The sequence below is a fragment of the Mirounga angustirostris genome, unplaced genomic scaffold (genome assembly GCF_029215605.1).
Source record: "Mirounga angustirostris isolate CCGP_5_RB_7025 unplaced genomic scaffold, mMirAng1.0.hap1 SCAF_8, whole genome shotgun sequence".
NCBI lineage: Eukaryota > Metazoa > Chordata > Mammalia > Carnivora > Phocidae > Mirounga > Mirounga angustirostris.
Window position 1 is genome coordinate 47,138,120 of NW_026991716.1, and position 23,151 is coordinate 47,161,270.

Below are 23,151 nucleotides of genomic sequence, written 5' to 3' on the forward strand. Positions count from 1 at the left end.
AAGCTATTAAAGAACTGAGGAATTATAATTTGAAGGGAATGCCATAAGGCATTTTTTTATTCCTATTATCATTTCTACAGTCTTCAACTCAGATGCCACCCAAATAAAAACAATCTTTGACTCTGCCTATACAGAAAAAAAAAAAAAAAGTAAAGTGGAGACTTGCTGATTATTCATTTAATTAAAAAAACAAACAATTCTCTAAATTGGTGATTCAAACCACAAGAGCATATTTACTTGAATTACTTGGTTTGGCTGTTTACAATGATCAAATCAACTAGATTGCTCTCTACTTCTTTTCACCTTGGCCCATGAGTCCTCCAAGGTATTTCTCATCACCTCAGAGATGTGGTTAAGTGGATGAGAATTCCTATGGTTCTCTTTGTGTATACAACAAGCCTTGGGCTGTTGAAAACCTAAAGTACCAAATTCTGGCTCTTTTAGGAAAGATTGCATGTGTGTTAGTTTATACCCATATGTCTATCCACCCAACTCCATTTATTCAATCAATGAACTGCCTAGTAGGCACCTAATGATACTGGGTATTGGGTACCCAGTACCCTGGGTACTAATGATAAACCATAAACTTATGATTTGCTGGGGACTAATGATAAATCTCTGAGCAGGAGAGACACGGTCCCTGCCTTTATGAAGCTCAGAGTCCAACAGAGACATGACGCCATAAAGATGGAGTATGACAGATGCCATCATAGGGAAAGAATGGGGGGTTACAAGAGTCGCATTGGGAGCACCTGGCCTCCTCTGAGATTTCTTTCAGATCAGAGCAGCAGTTTCTACTGATGCAATCTTATAACTGAAAGAAATGATGAATCACAAATGTTTTGTCACTATTTATCACATTTACTTGAATGTTGGCCTTCTTTAGTGACTGTCTTATCTCTTCAAACAACTTACCCTGTCCTCGGGAACAGCCCGCACAGGTCCTGATGGACACGCAGTCAGTGAGATCAAAATTAACAAAGGTTGTGTTAGAGATGATCAGTTCCCATCTTTTGGGAGTTTTGATCCCAGCTGACATACACAGGCTTCCCTGTGATTTAGAAAGAAAAAAAAAAAAAAAAGAAGAAGAGAACTGGCCACATGAAATACAGTTTGTAATGCACAAATAAAAACAAGAGAACAAAAAGACAAGCTATAGAGTGGGAAAAAATATTTACAAATCGCAAATAGGACAAAGGATCATGATAGGATACACTACACACACACATTAGAAGATTAAATAAAAAATAGTGATGATAGCAAGTGCTGTGGCCACTACGGAATATAGGTTGGCAGTTTCTTATCAAGTTAAACAAATTCTTATCATATGACCTAGCAGTCCAACTCCTAGGTAAATGAAAATTTGTGTTCATACAAAATCCTTACACAAATGATTATAACAGTTCTATTTGTAATCACCAAATCTGGAAACAACTCAAATGTCTTTAAACAAATGAATGGATTAAACACACTGTGGTACATCCATACAGTGGAATACTACCCAGCAATAATTAGGAATAAAATCCTGCTTCTTGCAACAAGTTAGGTAAATCCCAAAGGCATGTGAGAGTGAAAAAAAAGTCTCAAAAGGTTGCATGCTGTATCTGATTCCATTTAGATGATTATTCAAAAGACAAAACTATAGCGTCTTTTGTCAAAAGACAAAACAATAGATTAGAGATCCCCAGGGGTTAGACTTGAGAGGAGGCTGTGGCTACAAAAAATGGAACCTAAGGCAGTTTTTTGGGGTTGAACCAACTGTTTTGTATCTTTATTATGGTGGTGATGGTGGTGGTTACACTAATTTATATGTATGCTTAAAATCGTTTTACTGTATGTTAATATAAAAAATAAAAATTAGAAAATCTAAAATGAAACAGAAACTGCTGCTAGTATTTTCTACAAAATCTCTTCAACAAAACTCCATCTAGTCAAGTTGTTAGTGTTTCACCCTTCTATTCTTAAAAATAATAGCATGCCTGAGAATCACCAGAAATTTATCAGGGGCCTCCACCATGAAAGACAGTGCTGAAAAGAAAGAAGAAAAACCAGTGGAGACAAAGTCAGTATAGAAATCAGAAGAACACTTAAACACTAACATTAAAAACCTCAGGGAAATAAGTATATTATATCCATGAAATAAGAAGCCCCAAAAGGGATTTTTCAGAAAAGCAAAAAGAACAAAAATGAGAGAGCAGAAATAATCAATTCAATTAAAAAATTGAGGAAACACCCCTGAAAATAGAATAAAAAGACAGTTGACAAATCAGAGAGAACATTAAGAAAAGTAGAAAAGCAATCGAGGAGGCTCAATATCCAAATAATAATACTTCCAAAAAAGAAAAAGAAAAAGATGAGGAGAGAATTATCAAAGAAATGACTGAAGAAAACGTCTCAGAAGAGAATAATAGATTTTCTAAACCGCAAAGTCCCATCCAGTGCCTAACACAGTCGTTAGAACAAAAAGCTACACAAGGGACGTCATCCCGAAACTGCAAAATACCAGGGACAAGATTCTAAAAACTTCCAAAGAAGAAAGCCTAAAAGGTTATATAACATAGAATCAGAGTATCTTACAACTATTCAACCTCAATTCTAGAAGCTAGAAGACAATGGAGCATTGCCTTCCAAGTGCCAAGTCCAAATTAACTCCAAAGTGCTATTCCATAACCTACAACCTATGAATAAGGGGGTCTCTGTTGGTAGCTCAAAATATTTACCTTCCATAGACCCCCACTTTGTTAAGAAGGTTACTAAAGTCTACATTATAATAAAATGAGGAATTAAATCAGAAAGGAAGAAAATGTGGGAATCAGGAACAAGAGTTCCAATACTAGGGAGATGGGCAGGAAAACTCTAGGATGTTGGTCAAGAGAAATTTCAGGGTGCAGCTGTTAAAACCCTTCTCCAAAACTGCTGGTGCAAGTGTAAACACGTGGAATTGTTCGGCATTATTCACTAAAGCTGAAGGGATATCCTCTGAGCCAGCAATTTTATAATTTGGCATATATTCAACAAAAGTACGTGTGCATGAACACCAAGAGGCATACGAAAGAATGTTCATGACATCATTATTGGTAGGAGCCCAAAAATGAAAATAATCAAGTGTGCATCGATAGCAACGTGCCTTTAAAAAACTGTGGTATATTCATAAAGTGAAATACATAACGATTGGAAGAACAAATTATTGTAACATATAAAAAAATATAAAAACATGAATGAATCTCAGATATAATGTTGTGCCAAAGAAGCCAGGCACAAAAGAACTACCACTCTATGATTCCATTTATATAAAGTCCAAAAATGGAATTCAAATTAATCTATGTCTCTAGAAGTCTGAGTAATGGTTCCCCTTTGGCTGGGGGGCTAGAAGAGGGGTTGGGTGGGAGGAGGTGAGCAGGGATTTCAAAGGAACAGGTAATGTTTTATTTCTTGATCTGAGTGGTATCTACATGGTTTTTACTTTACAAAAATCTACTGAGCTCTTCACTCGTGACTGGTGCACTTTTCTCTATAAATGTTATATTTCCATGAAACGTTTATTTTAAGAAGTGGAACGGATATGAGAGAAAAGCAACATACAAGATGGGAAGGAAGAAAGAAGTTAAAGGAGCTTAAGGTCCTTGCCTTGCTCAGGTCAAGTTTAACAGTGCTGTCATAATTTGGACTTCATTAAGACAAGAGGGCATGTTGAAAATTTAAGTCCAATAACTAAAATAATCATAACAAAATGAGTAACTTTCAAATAAGTAAATATAAAAAAGATACTCTTGAGTGCAAGACAAATCAAGTTGGAAAAGCAGAAAAGAAAGAAAGAAAAACTGATTGCCAGCTGGGAACACAAAGTAAGATGGTAGAAATAAATGCAAATATATGTGAGACATCAGCACGTGGATGGTAACTGAAACCACTAGAGAAAATGAGATTTCGCCCAGGGAGAGCAAGTACATTGAGAAGAGAAAGGGCCCTGCCACAGAACTTAGAGAAACAAAAGGATGAAAAGTCTAAATTAAAGAACACAAATCCACAAGTGAAAATAGGAACTAACACGCCACCCCCCCCCCAAGAAATAGTAGGAATAATGAAGCCATCCATCAGCATCTGTCTGAATAAAATATATGTTGAAGTATGTCATCTGTTCAAATGAATTTTGGTGACAATGAGAAGGCAACCATCCCACAGAGACTTCCCAAAGTCGGGTGACCATAATTTACATCCAAATCAGGACATATTTGAGAGTGAAAGGAGATGCTAATGAAATAGGATGTTAGGACAACAGACATTAAACAAACTACACAGCAGACTGGGATACCTAGTGTGAGGAGAAGGCATCTCTTTTTCTTGTGTATTAAAGCCATCCTCCCTGAAAGTTAGTCCATCCACCTCAATACAAAGGTAGTGTTGAATGTGAGGGTACCAACATATACACAAATATGCATAAAAGAGAAAAATTCCTTTTAATAAAAAGTTTTCCCAGAAATTAGCATTTGTTTTAGGATAGGACTCACTGGTAATTGCATGCTACCAATTATGTGTGGGTGGAAGGTCGAAGAATGGATAGGCCACATCTCTGAAAATCCTAATTCCTAAACGAATAGCAGGCGCGAAAGAGAGAAGCTAAAATCAGAGTTCCACAACCACAGAAGGTTGGGGCATCCTTTTTTTTTTTTTTTTAAACAACTGACACAGTTTCAAGTGGCAATAAAGTGGTTCCCAAATAAATCTGAGCAACCTTACATTAAATAAAGATTCACAGATGTTTTTCTTTTTTGTTTTTAACCTTAGAACTTCACAGAGCCTTTAAAGTGTGAACATGCAATGTGAAAATGTCAGGGAATGGAGGTACTGTAAACAGCATATCCTAAACGTAATTAACCTAAGAACCTTGCTTTTCTCAGACCCCCTCTTGGGACTAGCCTTCCATGAAAATCACTTTAGAAAAAACTGGAGTAGGCAATGCTCATTGCCAAAGCTATTTTCCATGTGCAACCGGACGAGTGTTTGGCCAGGAGTGGGAGGGTATGCTGGTGGTCCTAGCTCCACAATATTAGGCATAGATCTTGGGCTATCATTTGACTTCCCAAATCTTCCATCGCTTTACCTGTAAATTCAGGAATTCTAATTAGATCAACTCTCAGGTAATATTTAGCTCTAAAGTTCCATGGTTTTATGATTTGGATGCCTAACCAGGATCTAGATCTCTCCTAGAACAAACCTTTTAACATCTTCTATGCAGAGACTTTTGTCCTGCACTTTCTTAAGAGACTGAGAGATCCTCACTTGGCTGCATTGCCTTTGTGGTGAATCACACCCCAGGGGCAGGATTATCTTTTATTATCTCATGATAAGCACCCTTTTGTCATAATTTATATCTTAATTTGTGTCACTCTCCCATTAATTATGATGTCTATTTAGTATCAATTAAGATGTTGTAACATTAATTTACCAGGACAGTTTGTGACTCAGCTTGATGGACATTTTGTTTTTGGCATCTTCTCTAAGGTTATTTCTGAGGAATTTAAGGGCCTTTGGTATACCAGTATCATAGAATCTAAATCTGGGTTCCATCCTTTCTTGAAAATTCTGCAGTCTAAAAAGAAGATTCGTCTCTCAAGGTGGTAATCCTTTCGAAGGAAAGGAAAAATGGACAGGTATTTCCCTCCTGAAAAGGATGGTTCAAAAAAGATTTAACTAAGTTTGAGAATTAAATGTAGGAAATGAAGCTTAGTAAGAAAATTATTTTTTAATCTTAATATTTATATCTATACCTACAAAATAACCTCCAAGGGAAGTACAAAGGGCAATGATTACTTAAATTTCAATTGGTCAAAGCACTGAGAAACAAACTAAAGTGAATGCTTTTTCCTTGGTTTCCAGAAGTACTATAGGTCTGTTCCATCTCTGATGGTTATGACAATGTGATATGAATATACATGTAACTCCTTCAAGATCAAGAACTTAGGGGACCCATTACAGGTCTGAAGCCTACTGAGACCAATGGCAGTCATGAACTTCCCTTAAGAGAAGCCAATAAGTCTAGTTCCACGCCTGGGAAATTTTTTTGCCTCATCCACATCCTGGTACTCTGTCCATGCAGTGGCAGAAAAGTTATCTATAGTCTGGTGTTTATCATGTAGAAACCCACACTTAGGCAAGTATTAAGGGATCATCTAAAAAACCCTAGTATACTATACAATGTAAATTTATGTTACCTTCTTTGGGGGACACTATAAATAGAATAAGGGTCCTATAGACAAAATGTTGATGTCAAAACTTGGCAAACCGTAATACAAAGAGAAAATGTGGAATTATGCTATTTCATAATCCTTGTGAGGGTAGAGTGAATTAACCTAAAATTATTAGGTTTTTTATTGAATTGGTATGAAAATAATGCTAAATAGCAACTGAATAAGAATTCTGCAAGCTACTCGTGACTTTTATGATGTATATGAACTCATAACACTGAAACCTTGTGTATATTTGAATTTTATCATAAACATCACCACGGTTACAAATAAAAAGCTCTTCCAAATTTTACCAATTAAACACAAGATTCACTGAAGAACGTTATTAAAATTACATATCCCGGATCACCAGGAATGTAGCACATATGATTCTGTTTTGATGGACAGCCTAAAACAACGACATTAAGACACTTACCTTGTGGGCAAAATGGCCAAGTAATAAGCTGTCAGTAACTGAAGTATTTGCATCACTTTCCAAGATGTCAATTCCAAAATCTCTGCATGAATAAACTTGGAAGTTTCTCAGGTGAAGATTGCTACTTCTAAAAATCTATAAAGCAACAGCATATGTTATGGCAAAGGTCTGAGGCTTGGTTTTTCTTGCAGACTTCCTATAGCTTCTTTAATTATTGATTAAGTATAAATAAGCATGCTATACCATATTTAAGCAGCTTTTGTCCATCAATATCTGTACAGACATCCCAAAGTTGCGTGAGGTCAACACTAATTAGTCCCCTTTGGTAACATCCCCTCTGTACTTTTCATTTCTCCTCATAATAACTGTTACATTAAAAATGTCAGTATGAATTCTTCACATATCTCAAATAAACTTGCAGTTGTCATATCACACAAAATTAATAGAGAAAAACAGAGCATCCAGGAACTCCAGTGCTTACTATTTTCCTCAGTATAGTATATCTTAACTAATATTATCAGAAAATTGTAAATATGAAATAAGTAATTCAGCATGACTACAGACTCAAAATATGTTATATGCATATATATTCATGACAACTTAGGTTAATGGGCCCAAACAGGGATCGAGTATTAGCAAAATTAGCTTGTTAGAGTTGAAAGAATCCCTCTAGTTTGGGGGACAGAGCTCTTGGTTTTGAGCTAGCACTGATATTAACTAACTACATGATCTTGGGCAACACATTTATCTTTTCCTAGACTTCAGTTCAACCATCTTCAAAATCAGGGTGGAGGTCTGGACTAGCAATTAACCTAACACAGTCATTCCTTTATTTTTTAAATAGGGTCATATTTACATTCATATCTTCAAGTAGAATTTTCCCACTGATTAAGTCCAAGGTAGCCTTGACTGATACTGATTGATTGATTGATTGATTGATTTTTGGTAGCCTTGATTTATCACAGTATCATGCTTCTACAGGCCAATCAATCTTTGTGTTTGAATTTTCAAAAATCGAATATCTTGCATATCCCATTATGTATGTGCCAACAGCTTTTTATAAAATGATACATCTTTGAGGACACAAAGGCTTATTTAAACAAAATAGATATGATCTGAACTGTTAACTTGACAACAGTAGTGAACTAATTACAGGCATCAGCCCAAGTTCTGGCAAATATACTCATATTTAAAAACAAAGAACACCCAGCATTAGCTAGAGAAGCTGGTGATTTTAAAAGAAAACCAGCACATAAGAGCAAAAATCACCTATTTGTGGTGTGAATACTTTCATAATGTGCTCTCCTCTCTCTCTCTCTCTCTCTCTCTTCTAAAAGAATCACTTTGCATTTATGAGACATGGTGAGGAAAGAGTATTCTTCTCAACTCTTACTAACATGCATGCACAAGGACCAGATTATCTGAGTTGGAATCCAGCAATTCTTAGCTGTATGACTTTAGCAAGTAGTTTAACCCCTACCCAGAAAGTTTTCTTACCTTCAAAAACAAGTGTCATAATGGTACAGCTCCCTCAAGGTTATTAAGATGATTAAATGAGAAAATAGCCCAAAATGTTAGCTATCAAGCTATCAATATCGTCAAAGAAATATAAATTTACGTTTACACACAATAGGAATTTTACCCAATGGAATCTTCTGATCAAGTATCTATATACATGACGCTTATGTCTAATGACCAGAATACAGTCAGATATATCTAATAATGAAAGTTTATTAAATTTAAACACAATGCATTTTTGAGGGATGCAGAAAGCATTTCTCAATGTTAAAATGTCCAGAGACATTATCATCAACATTGATCCATCACTACCTACTCTTGTTCACTAACAATGATAAGAATAAGAGCTGTTACTATGTACCCACAAACATCCAGGCATTCTTCTGGGCACTTTGCATACAGGCACTCACTTAACTCTCAAAACAAACTAATCCTTTAGGTATTATTATTCTTTCCATTTTACAAATGAAGTAAGAAAAATCATGGGATTTGCCCAACATCGCAAGGATAGGACTTGGTTCCCTTCACTGAACATAATGTTTCCAGGGTTCATTCATGGTGCAGCATGTTGTTTCTTTTGTATCAATATACCACACTGCATTTATCCATTTGTCCAATGGTGACTATCTGGGGTTGTTTCCACCTTTGGCTACTATGAATAATGCTGCTATAGACATTTGAGTATAAGCTTCTCTGTGGATCTATGCTTTATTTCTCTTGGATATATACCCAGGAGTAAAGTTGATAGATCATATGGTATCTTTATGTATAACCATGTGAGGAACTGCCAGACTGTTGCCTGAAGCATCTAGGCCATTTTAAATTCCCACCAACAGTGCGTGTGGGTTCTAATTTCTCCACATCTTCATCAACACTTGGTATCATTTTGATTCTAGCCTTCCTAGTGGGTGTGAAGTGGTAGCTCACTGTGGTTTTGATTTGTATTTTTCTGATAACTAATTATGTTGAACATCTTTTTATATGCTTTTGGACATTTGTGTATCTTCTTTGGAAAATTGTCTATTCAGATCCTTTGCTCATTTTTTTTGAATTGGGTTGTCTTTTTATTGTTGAGTTATAAGAGTTCTTTCTACATTCTAGATACAATTCCCTTATCAGATATACCATTTGCAAATACTACATCTCATAAAGGTTGTATTTTCACTTTCCTGATGAGGCCCTTTGAAATACTGAAATTGTCAATTATGATAAAGTCCAATCTATCCATGTTTCCTTTGTTGCTTATACTATGGGTGTCATACCTAAGAATCTTTAACTAAATCCAAGGTCATGAAGATTTATCCCTTTGTTTTCTTTAAGAGTTTTATAGTTTTTGGTCTAATGTTTAGGTTTTTGATCCAGTATTGAGTCAATTTTTATAAATAGTGTGAGGTAAGGATTCAACTTCATTCTTTTGTATGTGGCTATCCAGTTGTTCCAGCACCATTTAGAGAAGGCTATTATTTCCCCCACTGAATGGTCTTGGCATCCCTGTGAAAAATCAGTTGTGTGGGTTTATTTCTGGACTCTCAATTCTATCCATTGATCTATATTTCTATCCTTGTGCCCATACCACACTTCTTGATTACTATTGCCCTGTAGTAATTTTTAAAATAAAGAACTGGAGGGGCGCCTGGGTGGCTCAGTTGTTAAGCGTCTGCCTTCCGCTCAGGTCATGATCCCAGGGTCCTGGGATCAAGCCCCACATCGGGCTCCCTGCTCTGTGGGAAGCCTGCTTCTCCCTCTCCCACTCCCCCTGCTTGTGTTCCCTCTCTCGCTGTGTCTCTCTTTGTTAAATAAATAAATAAAATCTTTAAAAAAAATAAAATAAAATAAAGAACTGGAGGGGCGCCTGGGTGGCTCAGATGGTTAAGCGTCTGCCTTCAGCTCAGGTCATGATCCCAGGGTCCTGGGATTGAGTCCCGCATCGGGCTCCCTGCTCAGCGGGGAGCCTGCTTCTCCCTCTGCCTCTCTCTCTCTCTGTCTCTTATGAATAAATAAATAAAATCTTAAAAAAAATAAAATAAAATAATAAAATAAAGAAAATAAAGAACTGGAAATCTTTCTTATTCTTTTTCAGGACTGTTTTGGTGGGAATTACTTTTTAAATTCCCTGCTGTCATGTTAATTACCCTCCTTTACTCTCTTCATCAAAGTAAAGTTCCAAAAGCACTCTCATTATTTGAACTTTTTGATTAATTAGAGTATACAAGAGTTTCATCTTTAAGGATCTGTGTTTTCTTTCATGGGCTTAGCACTTCTGACTGCAGAACTTAAGAAAACTGACGTTAATGATCATCTTTTAATATGTTCATGTTATTTTGTGATTTCCTTTAGAAGAAAGCTATTCAAGAGCATGGAGACAGAGTATAAGTCTCTGTAAGGCATGAATTGCTTCTTTGCATAAGACGACACTCAACCAATGTTTCTACTGGATTTGTCACCCCTATATTCATAATGTTTATGGTCAACAAAGTACTTTATAAAGTTAAATAAGAGCAAAACACTAAGTACAATTGGGCTTCTTCCTGTTACTTACTCTAATTATATATTTTTGGGCTTTCCCTATCCACAATTTTCTTCCTCTTATTTAATACGTGAAATAACTTTCTTAATGTAACTTAATTATATGTTTTCATTCTACTTCCTGAATGCCCTGTAAACATATTTCTTCATCTATGTATCTTGGGCTCCAGATTGCTAAGTGGCAGAGACCAAGTGTATGTAATTTTCTCTGTGTAACACCAAATAGTGACCCTGGATAATTTTGTATGTTGCTGTTAAGAGTGAGCACCCAAAGCTTCCTTATAAGAAATCACTGTGGTAATGAAAAGTGAATGACTGAACGTGAACTTTTTCCCTTTCGAGGAAAAGAGAAGAAAATGTGGCTCATCGATAAAGGTGAGAATGGCACCTTGTGCTGGAATTTTTGTGTTCCAATGATGAACAGCATTTTTTTCTTAAGACTGAAGCATGCATTATTTAGGATATTAAGATCTCAAATGCACAATATTTGGAGTCTGGATTCTGCACCAGGCTGTGTTACTAACTAACTAACTAACTGCGTGAACTTTGGCAAATCCTTTTACTTTCTGACCCTTCATTTCTTATCTTTAAATAGGCATGGGAGGTGAGGAACGGATGACCTCTATGATCCCTCCTGCTTGCAAATCTCTATGATTCTGTTGTTTCCATTAGAGCTGCTGAAAAGTCACCATCGAGGAAATGAACTGACCCTGGCTTCCTGAGTAGGAATTGGCTCATTCAACAACTTTTCCACACACCTATGACGTTGTTTGCTCCTTAACACTGTGATAATGGTCCCAAACCGCCCCCATTTAAACAGAGAAACATAATAAACTACCATAAGAAAACAAATGACAATTTAATGAAAAACTAACACAGCTTACCTGGGCACCACCTGCACTTCCCCAAACTGTGAAGTTTTGGAACAGGGTGGGGCCCCTGCCATTATCCCAAGGTGGCCGAAACTGAGGGTATATAAAGAGACCAGACCTTGAATGCAAAACAAAGAGTGAAAATCAGCCACTTTCTACGTTTCAAATGTCCCAATTTTTCTCACTGGGAAATATAAAATGACGGTAACAAATAAGGAAAGTGGAGATGAAGCCTGTGAGCCTTCTCCCTGCCTAGCATTGCCCATTCCTTAGCCTTCCCTCCCTGTTACCTTCCATGACCTGCTCCTGAATCTCAGCAGATGCAGATTGCCATGATCCCAATCTCTTCTCCCAGTCTCTCTCTAGGTTCACCCCTTCCTAGGAGTCTGGACACCTATGCCTAGCCCATTAGAACATGCTAGGAAAGTGGACACGAGCCCCTTTACTCCATCCAACTTTTGTTCTTCTCCTTGAAATGCCCCACCTTCACAGGATTCCGGGTACCTTCTTTGCTCACACTACCGGACTGCTGAGAGCTCCTTGGTAAAACTTCATAATCTTAATGATAAATTCATGGCACATGTGCTAATCCTAGCCTCAACTGGCACTTCAACAGGACACAGCATTCTTTTTTTTTTTTTTTTTTTAACATATAATGTATTATTTGCTTCAGAGGTACAGGTCTGTGATTCATCAGTCTTGCACAATTCACAGCACTCACCATAGCACATACCCTCCCCAATGTCTATCACCCAGCCACCCCATCCCTCCCACCCCCCACCACTCCAGCAACCCCCAGTTTGTTTCCTGAGATTAAGACTTCCTCATATCAGTGAGATCATATGATACATGTCTTTCTCTGATTGACTTATTTCGCTCAGTGTAACACCCTCCAGTTCCATCCATGTCATTGCAAATGGCAAGATCTCATTCCTTTTGATGGCTGCATAATATTCCATTGTATATCTATACCACATCTTCTTTATCCATTCATCTGTCGATGGACATCTTGGCTCTTTCCACAGTTTAGCTATTGTGGACATCACTGCTATAAACATCGGGGTGCATGTACCCCTTCGGATCCCTACATTTGTATCTTTGGGGTAAATACCCAGTAGTGCAATTGCTGGATCGTATACAGCAATCATCCTTAATCCTTATTCCACTCTGCCCTCACTGTCCATCAGAGCAGTATCACTACACTATTACTAACGTAATTATGTGTAGCTCTCAATTATTGAGTTCCTACTATATTCCAGGTGTTCTCTTGGGTGCATTATATGAGTCATCTCTAATTATCACATCAAACTTTCAGTGTGGATCTGAAATTTTACAAATGAGAGATCTGACTCTTTAAAAAAAAAAGCCAATTTTCTAGTAGAGTCAAGATTTGAATCAGGGCCTAACTGACTCTGAAGTCCACAGTTTACCCCATGTTCCCACCATGCTTCTCAGCAATTGCTCTTAGCAGATGACCTTACCTCCACATACTAAAAAGACTTTGAACAAGTCCCCTCTCCTCTTACAGAGTACCTGTCCCTGGCAAAGAGCCTCTTCCCAAAGGCTCCTCACCCCACTCAGCTCCTCAGCCCAGGCACTATTGCCTCCTGGTTGCTCCCAGGGCCTTGGACCTTTAATAGCTCTCTCTATTGAATTCTCCTCTGGATGTAAAAGATGCACTCTGTCCTGCTGAACTCTCAAGTGCTTTCCCTGTCCCTTTCCTTCCCTTCAACACCAAACTTTTATGATCCAAAATGGTTACACAGGTGCATCATCAAATCTCACATGAGGCCCCAGATTATACCCTCTCTGAGAGTGTTGTACCAAAAAAAAAAAAAAAAAGTTAAATCATAAGTCTTACATCCAAAAGGTAGATGAATTTCCCCAAAGTTACCTTGTACAAGAATGTGCAATATTCTGAGTGAAGGAGAGAAGTGGAGCTTGTGATGTTTGGCTGGTCACAAGATGAAAAAAGTAGCCCAAACCAGCAACATACACCCTGTTTCCCTAGAGAAATTAAGGATAGTTAAATAATAGTTATTCCAGATACAATAAGGCTGTCGGAAAGAAAGACTCTCCTATGTGCTCATTCTGCTTTTTTATTTACTTCCTGTCAAAGTATATTGATACTTTCATGGACTCATTTACTCTTCACACATCCCACTCCTCCACCCCTCACCCCAGGAATCAGATATACTCATTTTTCTTCCTCAGTGCAGCTCAGCTAGGCTGTAATTCCCACCTTAGTAAGTGATATCTCACATTAAAGCATTCTTTTTTTTTAAGATTTTATTTATTTATTTATTTATTTATTTATTTATTTGACACACAGAGAGAGAGACAGAGAGAACACAAGCAGACAGAGCAGCAGGTAGAGGGAGAGGGAGAAACAGGAACCCTGCTGAGCAGAGAGCCCGACATGGGACTCGATCCTAGGACCTTGGGATCGTAACTTGAGCTGAAGGCAGACACTTAACTGCTGAGCCACCCAGCGCCCATCATGTTAAAGCATTCTCATAAGCTTCCATAGTGAGAAGTTCTCTTCGTCATCAATCCATACCCTCCTCTTTGGTGTATGCAACAGTATTGGGGGCAAAGGCATACCTTAAAGCCAAGTCTACACAAAGTGTCCTCACCAGCCCTTCAAACAAATCAATGATTTGACCATGGGCTGAAGACCAATGATTGTACTAGCTATGCCTTAGTTCTGAGACACGGTGACTGAGCTCGAACACAACTTGAATCTCCTCAATGTACTCTTATCCTGATTAGATCATTTTAATCACCTTAATATTTCTTTATAGGATTTCCTATCTAAATAATTTGATGTCTTTTATACACTAATATAAAATCCAAATTCTCCATTGGACCACATGAGTTTGGGGCTTTAATTCCAATCAAACTGGACACAATGGATTCTCTTTACAAACTCAATAAAATAACTACAATAGAATCATCATTGTGTAATATACTTTAAGACAGCGTAGAAAATTAATTCCCTACAGAGTCTATTATTGTATACAGAGGTATTTTGCTTGGCCTACCCAATGTTTACAAAAATTGTTACTTTGTTTCTAATATTTTAAAATTGGGTCACTTGGGGCGCCTGGGTGGCTCAGTTGGTTGAGCGACTGCCTTCGGCTCAGGTCATGATCCTGGAGTCCCGGGATCGAGCCCCGCATCGGGCTCCCTGCTCAGCGGGGGGTCTGCTTCTCCCTCTGACCCTCTTCCTGCTCGTGCTCTGTCTTTCATTCTCTCTCTCTCAAATAAATAAATAAAATCTTTAAAAATAAAATAAAATAAATAAATAAAATTGGGACACTTGATATAAAAATTTAGACTCTCGGTTTTTTAACACTAAGCCCAAATTCCTTTGGGGTAGTCATGGACCAGCTGGAGCTAAGAAGCGCCTACCTTCTTGGATTATGGTTATTCTGGCATAGTCCCCACCCTTCCTCTTTCACTTATTTATGATACCAGCCTAGCACCCATGGGTATTTGAATTTACAACCTCTAACTCCAGGCAGTAAGGTAAATGGTATGTTGGCTGTTCTATGTTCCAGGAGGAGGAATGAAGGGCCAAGAGACCAAGCTGCTGGATGACTTCCTAGGCAATTATGTGCATCTTTTCTCTCTCAGCCTCAGAGGCTGGTCTGAGGCCAAGATGTCCATGTCTACCTAGAGAATAGAAGTCAAGAAACAGGCTGCTCATCCAGCCTCAGGCCCAAGCTTTGTGCTCCAGGGACAAAGGGAACTCCGGAGGCTTCCACATAGTTCATCCCTGATCAGTTAGGGGGTTGACATGGCCTGGCTGGTGTGACAATAAGAAAACTGCCATGTCCCCTCTGTGAGCAGCTCATCTCCTGGGAGCACATGCTATGGGACTAGGACAGCTCACCCTGAACATAGCATCAACTCACAGAAGAAGACAATTGAAAGCAGAAGGGACTACGATGCTGTGCAACCCAACAAGGCATTAAATGTCTTTTTATAAAACAATACTTCAGGGCGCCTGGGTGGCTCAGTTGGTTAAGCGACTGCCTTCGGCTCAGGTCATGATCCCGGAGTCCCGGGATCGAGTCCCACATCGGGCTCCCTGCTCGGCGGGGAGTCTGGTTCTCCCTCTAACCCTACCCCCTCTTGTGCTCTCTCTCTCTCTCTCTCTCTCAAAAAAATAAATAAAATCTTTAAAAAAATAAAATAAAATAAAATAAAAATAAAACAATACTTCAGTGCCATAGTTGCCTCTCTACAGGGCTTGGTGGGACTGTGCTGGGATTGTCTTGCTAGAACAGTTTCTTAAACTTTAGTGTGCATGCAGGATAGAGCTGTAAGATTTAGCAAACAAAAACACAGAAGCCAAGTCAGATTTAAATTTCAGATTTGAAAAAAAAAAAAAAACTTTTGTCCAGTATAAGCATATCTCAAATATTGTATAGGATATACTCATACTAAAAATGTATTAGCTACATCTGAAATTTAAATTTAGCCTAATTAATTAATTAATTAATTAATTAAATTTAGCCATATATGTCGTATTTTGTCTGGAAACTCCAACCTGAGGTATATAAAATACAGATTTCTAGGCCCCTACCACTAGATAATCTGACTTAGCAGGTGCTAAAGGTGATGGTGAAGGATTGAAAGACAGTATTGTGCACTCTTGAGCACCACAGGTGACACTAGGTGATCTTTTGACCCCATTTTGAGAACTACTTCTCTGGAGGCGACTGAGACACTAACACTGTACTGTCTAGTTACTGAGGGCTCCAACAGAGCTTCAAAAAGGAGAGAGACACTGAAAAGAATTTACTTCCTGGTGATTTTGCCATGAGCTGCTTGGGAGCCCCCTGCACATGGAAGCCACCATAGAAAACTGGAAGAGGGTAGAGACCTAGAAAAGCAGGGTGGGAATCTATTCCCAGATCCCCAGAGAAAATGTTGTCCAACTCAGTTCAAATTACATTTATGTTAAATTTTTCTTTTCCTTAGAAATATTTATCTTGTTCTTGACTTAGAACCAAGTGTGATAATAATACTCAGAGTAAAGATTTCTAGAGAAGCTGCTATTGTCCAGTTACCAGATTTTAGTCTCATTTACTTTCACAACAATTCTGAGTTATATATTATTATCACAATTTCACAGACAAAGAAACTGAATCTTGGAGATGTTGAGTAACTTCCTCAAAGTCACAGAGCTAATAACTCAGAGCCAATTCCATTCGTGTCCAAATCTAGAAGTGTCAGAAATTGTAGGCTAAAGTAAAGAAATGAAGGCAAGACCCAGAACCAGGATGCCAAAGAATAGGGCACAAGTGAAGAAATGTAAATAGTAGGGTGCAATACAAAGTCATGTCACCAGGCCAAAGGCGAAGTGGAGAGTTTGTCATGGCCTTCCCAATAGTGGATAAAATATATTGAGCAACATTCTTTGCAGAAGGCTATGTATCATGGACATTGAATCAAGAGAAATCCCAGAGAGAAATTAACTGTCCAAGTAAACCAGCTCTTTGAGGTACGCATTTGTAGTCACCAGAAAAAAAGTAAGCGAACCCTTCAGACACCAGGTAACGTGGTGTACAAGACTGAAGTAGTGTTTGATATTGCTACATGAATATAGGTTTCCTCAAAATTGGAGATCATTTTTCAGGTCAGATTTAACTAAAGAGATGTTCTGTTCACACCCAAATTCCTTTCCATTCCACCAAAGGGAAAAATGGCATGTTCAGTTCAGAGGGCACAGAGAGACACATGGGTGAGGAATTGAGCCAATTCCCACTAGTCAGGAGGAAAAGACATGTAATTTTGAAGAGTATGTTTAAGAAGGTCTGAAACCCCAGCATTAAGGGATCGAGCATTATCAAGGCATAGACACAAAGTTAATGAGGACTGGCTACTGACAGGCTTTTTGAACAACAGAAGAAAAGATTGAGACTGCCTGCAATGTCTATTGAATGCTAATACAGAGTGAGGAATATGGATGTTAGGACAGGACACCAAAAAGGGTTAGAACTGAAGGAGAAAGTTCTGGCTACTCAGGGCAAAGCTCTCTCATATACTTTCACATGGCTCAAGGAGTTTTACTCCATTCTGAGTGAGGGAGGACTGATGGTAGAGACTCCAAACACTTATAGCTGTTCTCTATTTATCCTTAGGTTGAGTAAAATCATTTCAGCCCATAGCTTCAGTCATTCTAGACTAATACTTTCTTGACTTTAATTCCTAAATGAAAGGATTTTAAGTACTATTAAAGGTAGCTCTCTGAACCTGAGTAGACCACCGGCCGTCATTAGATAGCAGTGCTCCCCACAGAAGGGGATTTTAAAGAGACTTGTCCTGGGGCACCTGGGTAGGTCAGTCAGTTAAGCATCTGCCTTCAGCTCAGATCATGATCCCAGGGTCCTGGGATCGAGTCCCACATGGGGCTCCCCGCTTGCCGCTCCCCCTGCTTGTGCTCTCTCCCTCTCTCTCTCTCTCTGTCAAATAAATAAATAAAATCTTTAAAAAAATAGACTTGTCCTCTCTGGGTGTGCTACATGTTCCACTAGGAACACATATGTACGTGCATGTGCATGCGCGCGCACACACACACACACACAACCAAGCAAAGTCAGTATGGAGGAAAAACTGAAACAGGTTGTTTTAAAACCAGCAATATGCAACTTCTGCCTCATGTGAGAAGAGAATCAAATGCCCCAGTGCCCTGGTCCCTGGAGGTCTCCCGCCTCTGGGGAAGCATCAGGAAGGGCCAGAGTTAACCGAGACTGGAAGCCTGGCCAGCAGGTAGCAGCAAGGACCTGATCGGGGAACCAGCACATGCTGACACAATCAAGGTACTGTTTCCTTAACTTTTAGCTTATTATCCACTGTGTGCTAGAAGGATCTCTCATCCTGGGTATTTGTAATTAGCCCACCATTCCTCATTTTTTAATCCATTCCAGAACATTTTCTTTCTTTCCTTTTCTCCTTACTTCATTATTTTGGATTCCAAGCATTTCTCCAATTTCCTGAGGCCATTTAAAAATCTAATCACATGTCTCACCTACCACACGGAACTCGGCACAAGTGACTTTTGGACATCATGTAATATGAATTGAATTACTATTAAAGATGCTTACAGGACTTCAGGAAACCTGGGCTATCACTAAGACTCCAATCATCTTGAGGTGGCATGGTCTAGAGCTGGAGCTGTCTATCAGAGAGGATTTTTTTTTTCTGGAGAGCATCTGGAAAGCTCTAGAGAAATTCCCAGTTATCACAGCTGAAGGGGAGGGATGCTCCTGACCTTAAGTTGGTAGAGATCAGGAATGCTGCTCTACACAAGATAGCTTCTCACAGCAAAGAATTAGCACCTAAAATACTAATACTACCATGATTGAGAACCTCCGATCTAGACTGATGTTATGTGTTGTTGAAAGAAGCCAAGCCTGCTTTCCAGCAGCCCATCTCCAAATTTTGACAGAAAGACCACCTAAATATAAAAACATGGTTAATCACAGTAAGAATACTTTGACAGTCTTCACTAGGAAGGTATTTATATCGTTTAAAACATTTAAATCTGATATCAGGCATTCCCTCCCCAAAAGAACACTTACTGGCATCAAATCAGTTATCTCAATTTTTTCCTCATACTAGAAAACAGGAAATGCACTCATGATTCTCAGCTTTAGGAAGAATCACTGTTGCTAGGTTGGTAAATACAAGTGCCCAATATGTCTCTTCAGCCCTCACAGAAACACAAGGAAGTAACATGGCTATTGATTTTGTTATGATTAAACAACTGGAACCTTGCGCAGGGAAGTCCATGTGAAGTTCCACCTTCCACATAGCTTCCATGGAGTAGCTATGTCTCTAGCACGCATCTGAGCCATGGGAAAAGCCAGGAGTATAAAAGCACTGAGAGTTAGGGAATGGGGGTTTCTTAAATCCCTACCTTTTCTGCAAGTATGAAAACAATGAGAAAGGTACATCTCACTGGGATATATACCTCTATATCATTACCAATGAAATGCTCCATCATTACCAAGACTCTACCAGGAGGGAAAAGATTGAAATATTTCAAGAATATACTCCATGAACTACATCTGTATTCATCACCTTGGCCAGACAGGTGCTCAGAGAGTACATATTCTGAGCAAATGAATAGATTTGTGGAATCATCTGCCCTAGTGTTATTAGCATTTATGGAACATCTGGGTGAACATACATAAATATAAATGCTTTCCAAGTGCATTTATAGCTGGGCAGGATATTGTAACTTTGGTCTTCTGTTGCTGGTAAGGTTCACTTTTCTTAGAAAAGAAGCACTTGAACAGTCAGATCACATTACTTCCCAGCCCTTTTTACTCTCCATTCCAATTGGGTATGCTACAAATGATTCATGAGGAAAAACCACATATTTATGCAGGCAGCCAGCGGCTTGTGGGGAAGGGTTTAAGGCAAGCAGGGAATTTTGTGTGGAAATCAATTCTTTGCGGAAGTCAATGTATTATGGACATTCAAGCAAGAGAAATTCCAGAGAGAAATTAACTGCCCAAGTAAGCCAGCTCCTTGAGGTGTGCATCTATAATCACTAGGGGAAAAAAAGTGAGTTAACCCTTCAGGCAGCTCTTAAATATACATTAGCTATTGAGTGGGGAGAGCTAGAGAACTGAAATTGGCCTTTAAACACAGAATTCCTTACAAAATTGATTCACAAACCAGAACAAATTCCCCTCAAATTAAATGGATGTTTCCAAAGGGCTTGTCTCCAGGGTTTTTCCATGGACTATCCTAAACAGGAGTCTGGTCATGGGAAATTTCTAGTGCCTACATAAACATGGGATACTCTAGAGCTCTGGAAGTGAAGAGTCCCTTGCTGTTTGAGGGCAAAGACTTTCCAGCCTGAGGTTGACATAGGTTATGTCTACTGAAAAGATGGAGCCATGGAGCCTCTTGACAGATAGCACGAAATCTCCATAAACAGAGTCACAGACTCAGATGCTGGGGAGTCGAGGGAAGACAGCCTGGAAATGGAATGCTCTAAACGCTGCAGGTGAGGCCCAGAAGAACCACCACCAATCTGTTTTTCAACAGCACGGCAAAGGCCTACCTAAGGAGTATTCGGAGGAACACCATGAGTTCCTCAGACACTCAAACAGGAATAGCATTCTTGAATATCCTATCCCTAGCAAGAAGACACAAAGCACAGGTTTTGCCTCTCAGAGAAACCGTCCCTGGCTTGGCTCAGCTGCAGCCTGGGCCAGGAGGCAGACAGACCACTTATGCTTATGAAAGCTACAAAGGAATATCACACTTGAAATCCCCTTCTACAGTGCAGGGTTGAAGATGAGTGAACTGTCGAGGCGGCTGACGAGAAGCCAGGGTGAATTCCACGCAGTGGCAGAGCATTTGGTCCTAGGCTCTGGGCCAGGATAGCTGGGAATACCATGTCACCATAAATCACTGCAGACACTTAGGGATCAACTCCTTCTTCCCTGCCTGCCTGCCAAGCTAGAGACTGCATACTAGCGGAAGCGTTTAGGCTCTCAGAAGCAGCTGCCCAGCCACTAGGATTAAGTCACCTTTTTCAGGTCCAAATAAGGGCTTTAGTTCAGTTCATAGTTTTGTCCCAATGTCAACGTCCTGGTTTTGATATTGCTATGGTGATGGCTGATATGGTGACAGTTATGGTTATGATATCACTGAGGGATATGGCAATGGTTATGGTGATGGTATCACTGGGAGGCACTGAGGGAAGGGGCCATAGGGACTCTTGGTTATGCTTTTGCAACTTCTTCTAAGTCTAAAATTATTTCAAAATTAAAAACTTAAGAAAACAAAAATGAAAAATCCCAATAAATCACACAAATAGAGTGACTTTTAAAAAAGATTTTGCCAGACTGCAAGAAAACTTCAGAACAAGGCAGGAGCAAAGGATACAAAAACCGAGCACACCCAAGACTTGACCGCCTTCCATTTAGGTGTAGTCTGACTCTGAACCACTCACATAGCAGGACATAGAAGCCACCCCCCAAACAGTTCCTCGGAATACAGGAACGTCTCTCTCCTGAATACCAGAAATACCCTGGGAGAGAGAAAAACCTTTTTCTACCACATCCCCTCCTGTTCCACAAATCACACATGTATCATTGTTATCATAGCTTCCTTATCATCCTTTTGGAGCTAAGGCATATTTCTAAAATATATTTTTCAAAGTACTCTGTGTATTGCCCACATAGGATACATTTAATAAACTTGAACTTAGTGTTTGCTCAATAACTGAAATGACCTTCATTGTCCCTCAGGGTCAAGAGAAGTTCATAAATTTTAGGTTTTGTCATATACACCAGTTATCACCTATGTCTTTAGTAGTGATACATTCTAAACAAAAGGATACAAAAGAGACAGCATAGCAGAACAACAGTGACATGCAGCTAAAAAAAACTAGAGTGCATTGTGCAATATTTAACCCTGAGAGTTAAGTCCCGTGGGATTTAATTGCTGCCTCAGATAAACATCTTATTTTTCAGTCATCAAAATGATTGTAGGATCTTGGAATCTATTCTTTACTTTTCTCTTTCCTCCCTCCATTCTTTGATTATGGAATCATACTTTCATTCATTCATTCATTCATTCATTCATTCATTCATTATATTCAATTAATTCTTACTGAGCAACTACTATGTTTCAGATACTGTGCTAGGGTCTAAAAGCCTAATAAGCTAATGAAAAGACAACTACAGAATTTTAAGATCATTGAAGATGAAAATGTCAGGAATACACCTAATGAATATGTTTAATGAATCGGTACTACCAGCTTAAACTAAAGCCTCATTCTCAAAACATATATGTTATATTTTTTTTCACTTTTGTAAAGTGGATATAAGAGGAAAAAGTAAATGAAATTGAAATAGAAAGCATCTAATGGGAAACAAACAGCTTGCTTTAGACTCAGTTTTGTCCTTGCTGACTTGGTACTATTCACAGGTCAGTCTGCAAAAGCTCAGGTGACCTGTCAGCTTTTTAGATGGCCCCCTGGTCCTCTGCACCTATAGTCAACTCAATTACGCCAGTAGACAAGAGGTCAGGACCTGTGGCCACACTACAGTGGGCTACCCAGTGAAGCAAAGTCAGATGGACAGTACCCCTGGCATTCAATGCAGGATTTAGATACATTCCAGCCTCAGGCAGGAAGATGAACTGGACAAGGCTGAGGACTTACTTTCCTCTGGATATTTCAGTGTAGTCAAGTTACGCTGTCTGAGAAAGCATAAAAAAACAGAGTTCTTTAGTCCCCAGAGCTGTGGGCATAACTGTGGAACAAGCCCCATCGTCACCAACACATTAAATGCTGCTCTTGTTGTTCTGGGTCTGGAGTTTGGTTTCCTTCAATCTAAAGCAGTTCAGCTTCCTTTCCTCACTGGCATATTAGCTGCCCCTATTAGGCACCTAAAATGGTGTGTAAGTGCTGTGCTTGGAATAACCGTAATTAAGAGTCTGGAGGAAGGTTGAGGAGATAACCATGACTTTTATTAGGGGTTACTCAGCTGAAGGTAATTAAAAACAGATGCTCAGAGAGAGAGACATTCATTCT

General features: G+C 39.0%; 1 protein-coding gene across 1 annotated transcript in view; it reads right to left on the reverse strand.

Moving 5' to 3' along the window:
* Positions 1 to 23,151, reverse strand: part of PKHD1 (PKHD1 ciliary IPT domain containing fibrocystin/polyductin) — a 453,232-nt gene that overhangs the window by 237,039 nt on the left and 193,042 nt on the right. Inside the window, exons 43-46 of the mRNA XM_064597023.1 lie at positions 13,471 to 13,583; positions 11,589 to 11,694; positions 6,661 to 6,795; positions 916 to 1,051 (exon numbers count right to left, since the gene is read on the reverse strand). Coding sequence (XP_064453093.1) covers positions 916 to 1,051; positions 6,661 to 6,795; positions 11,589 to 11,694; positions 13,471 to 13,583 — 490 coding nt within the window. The remainder of the gene's footprint in view (positions 1 to 915; positions 1,052 to 6,660; positions 6,796 to 11,588; positions 11,695 to 13,470; positions 13,584 to 23,151) is intronic.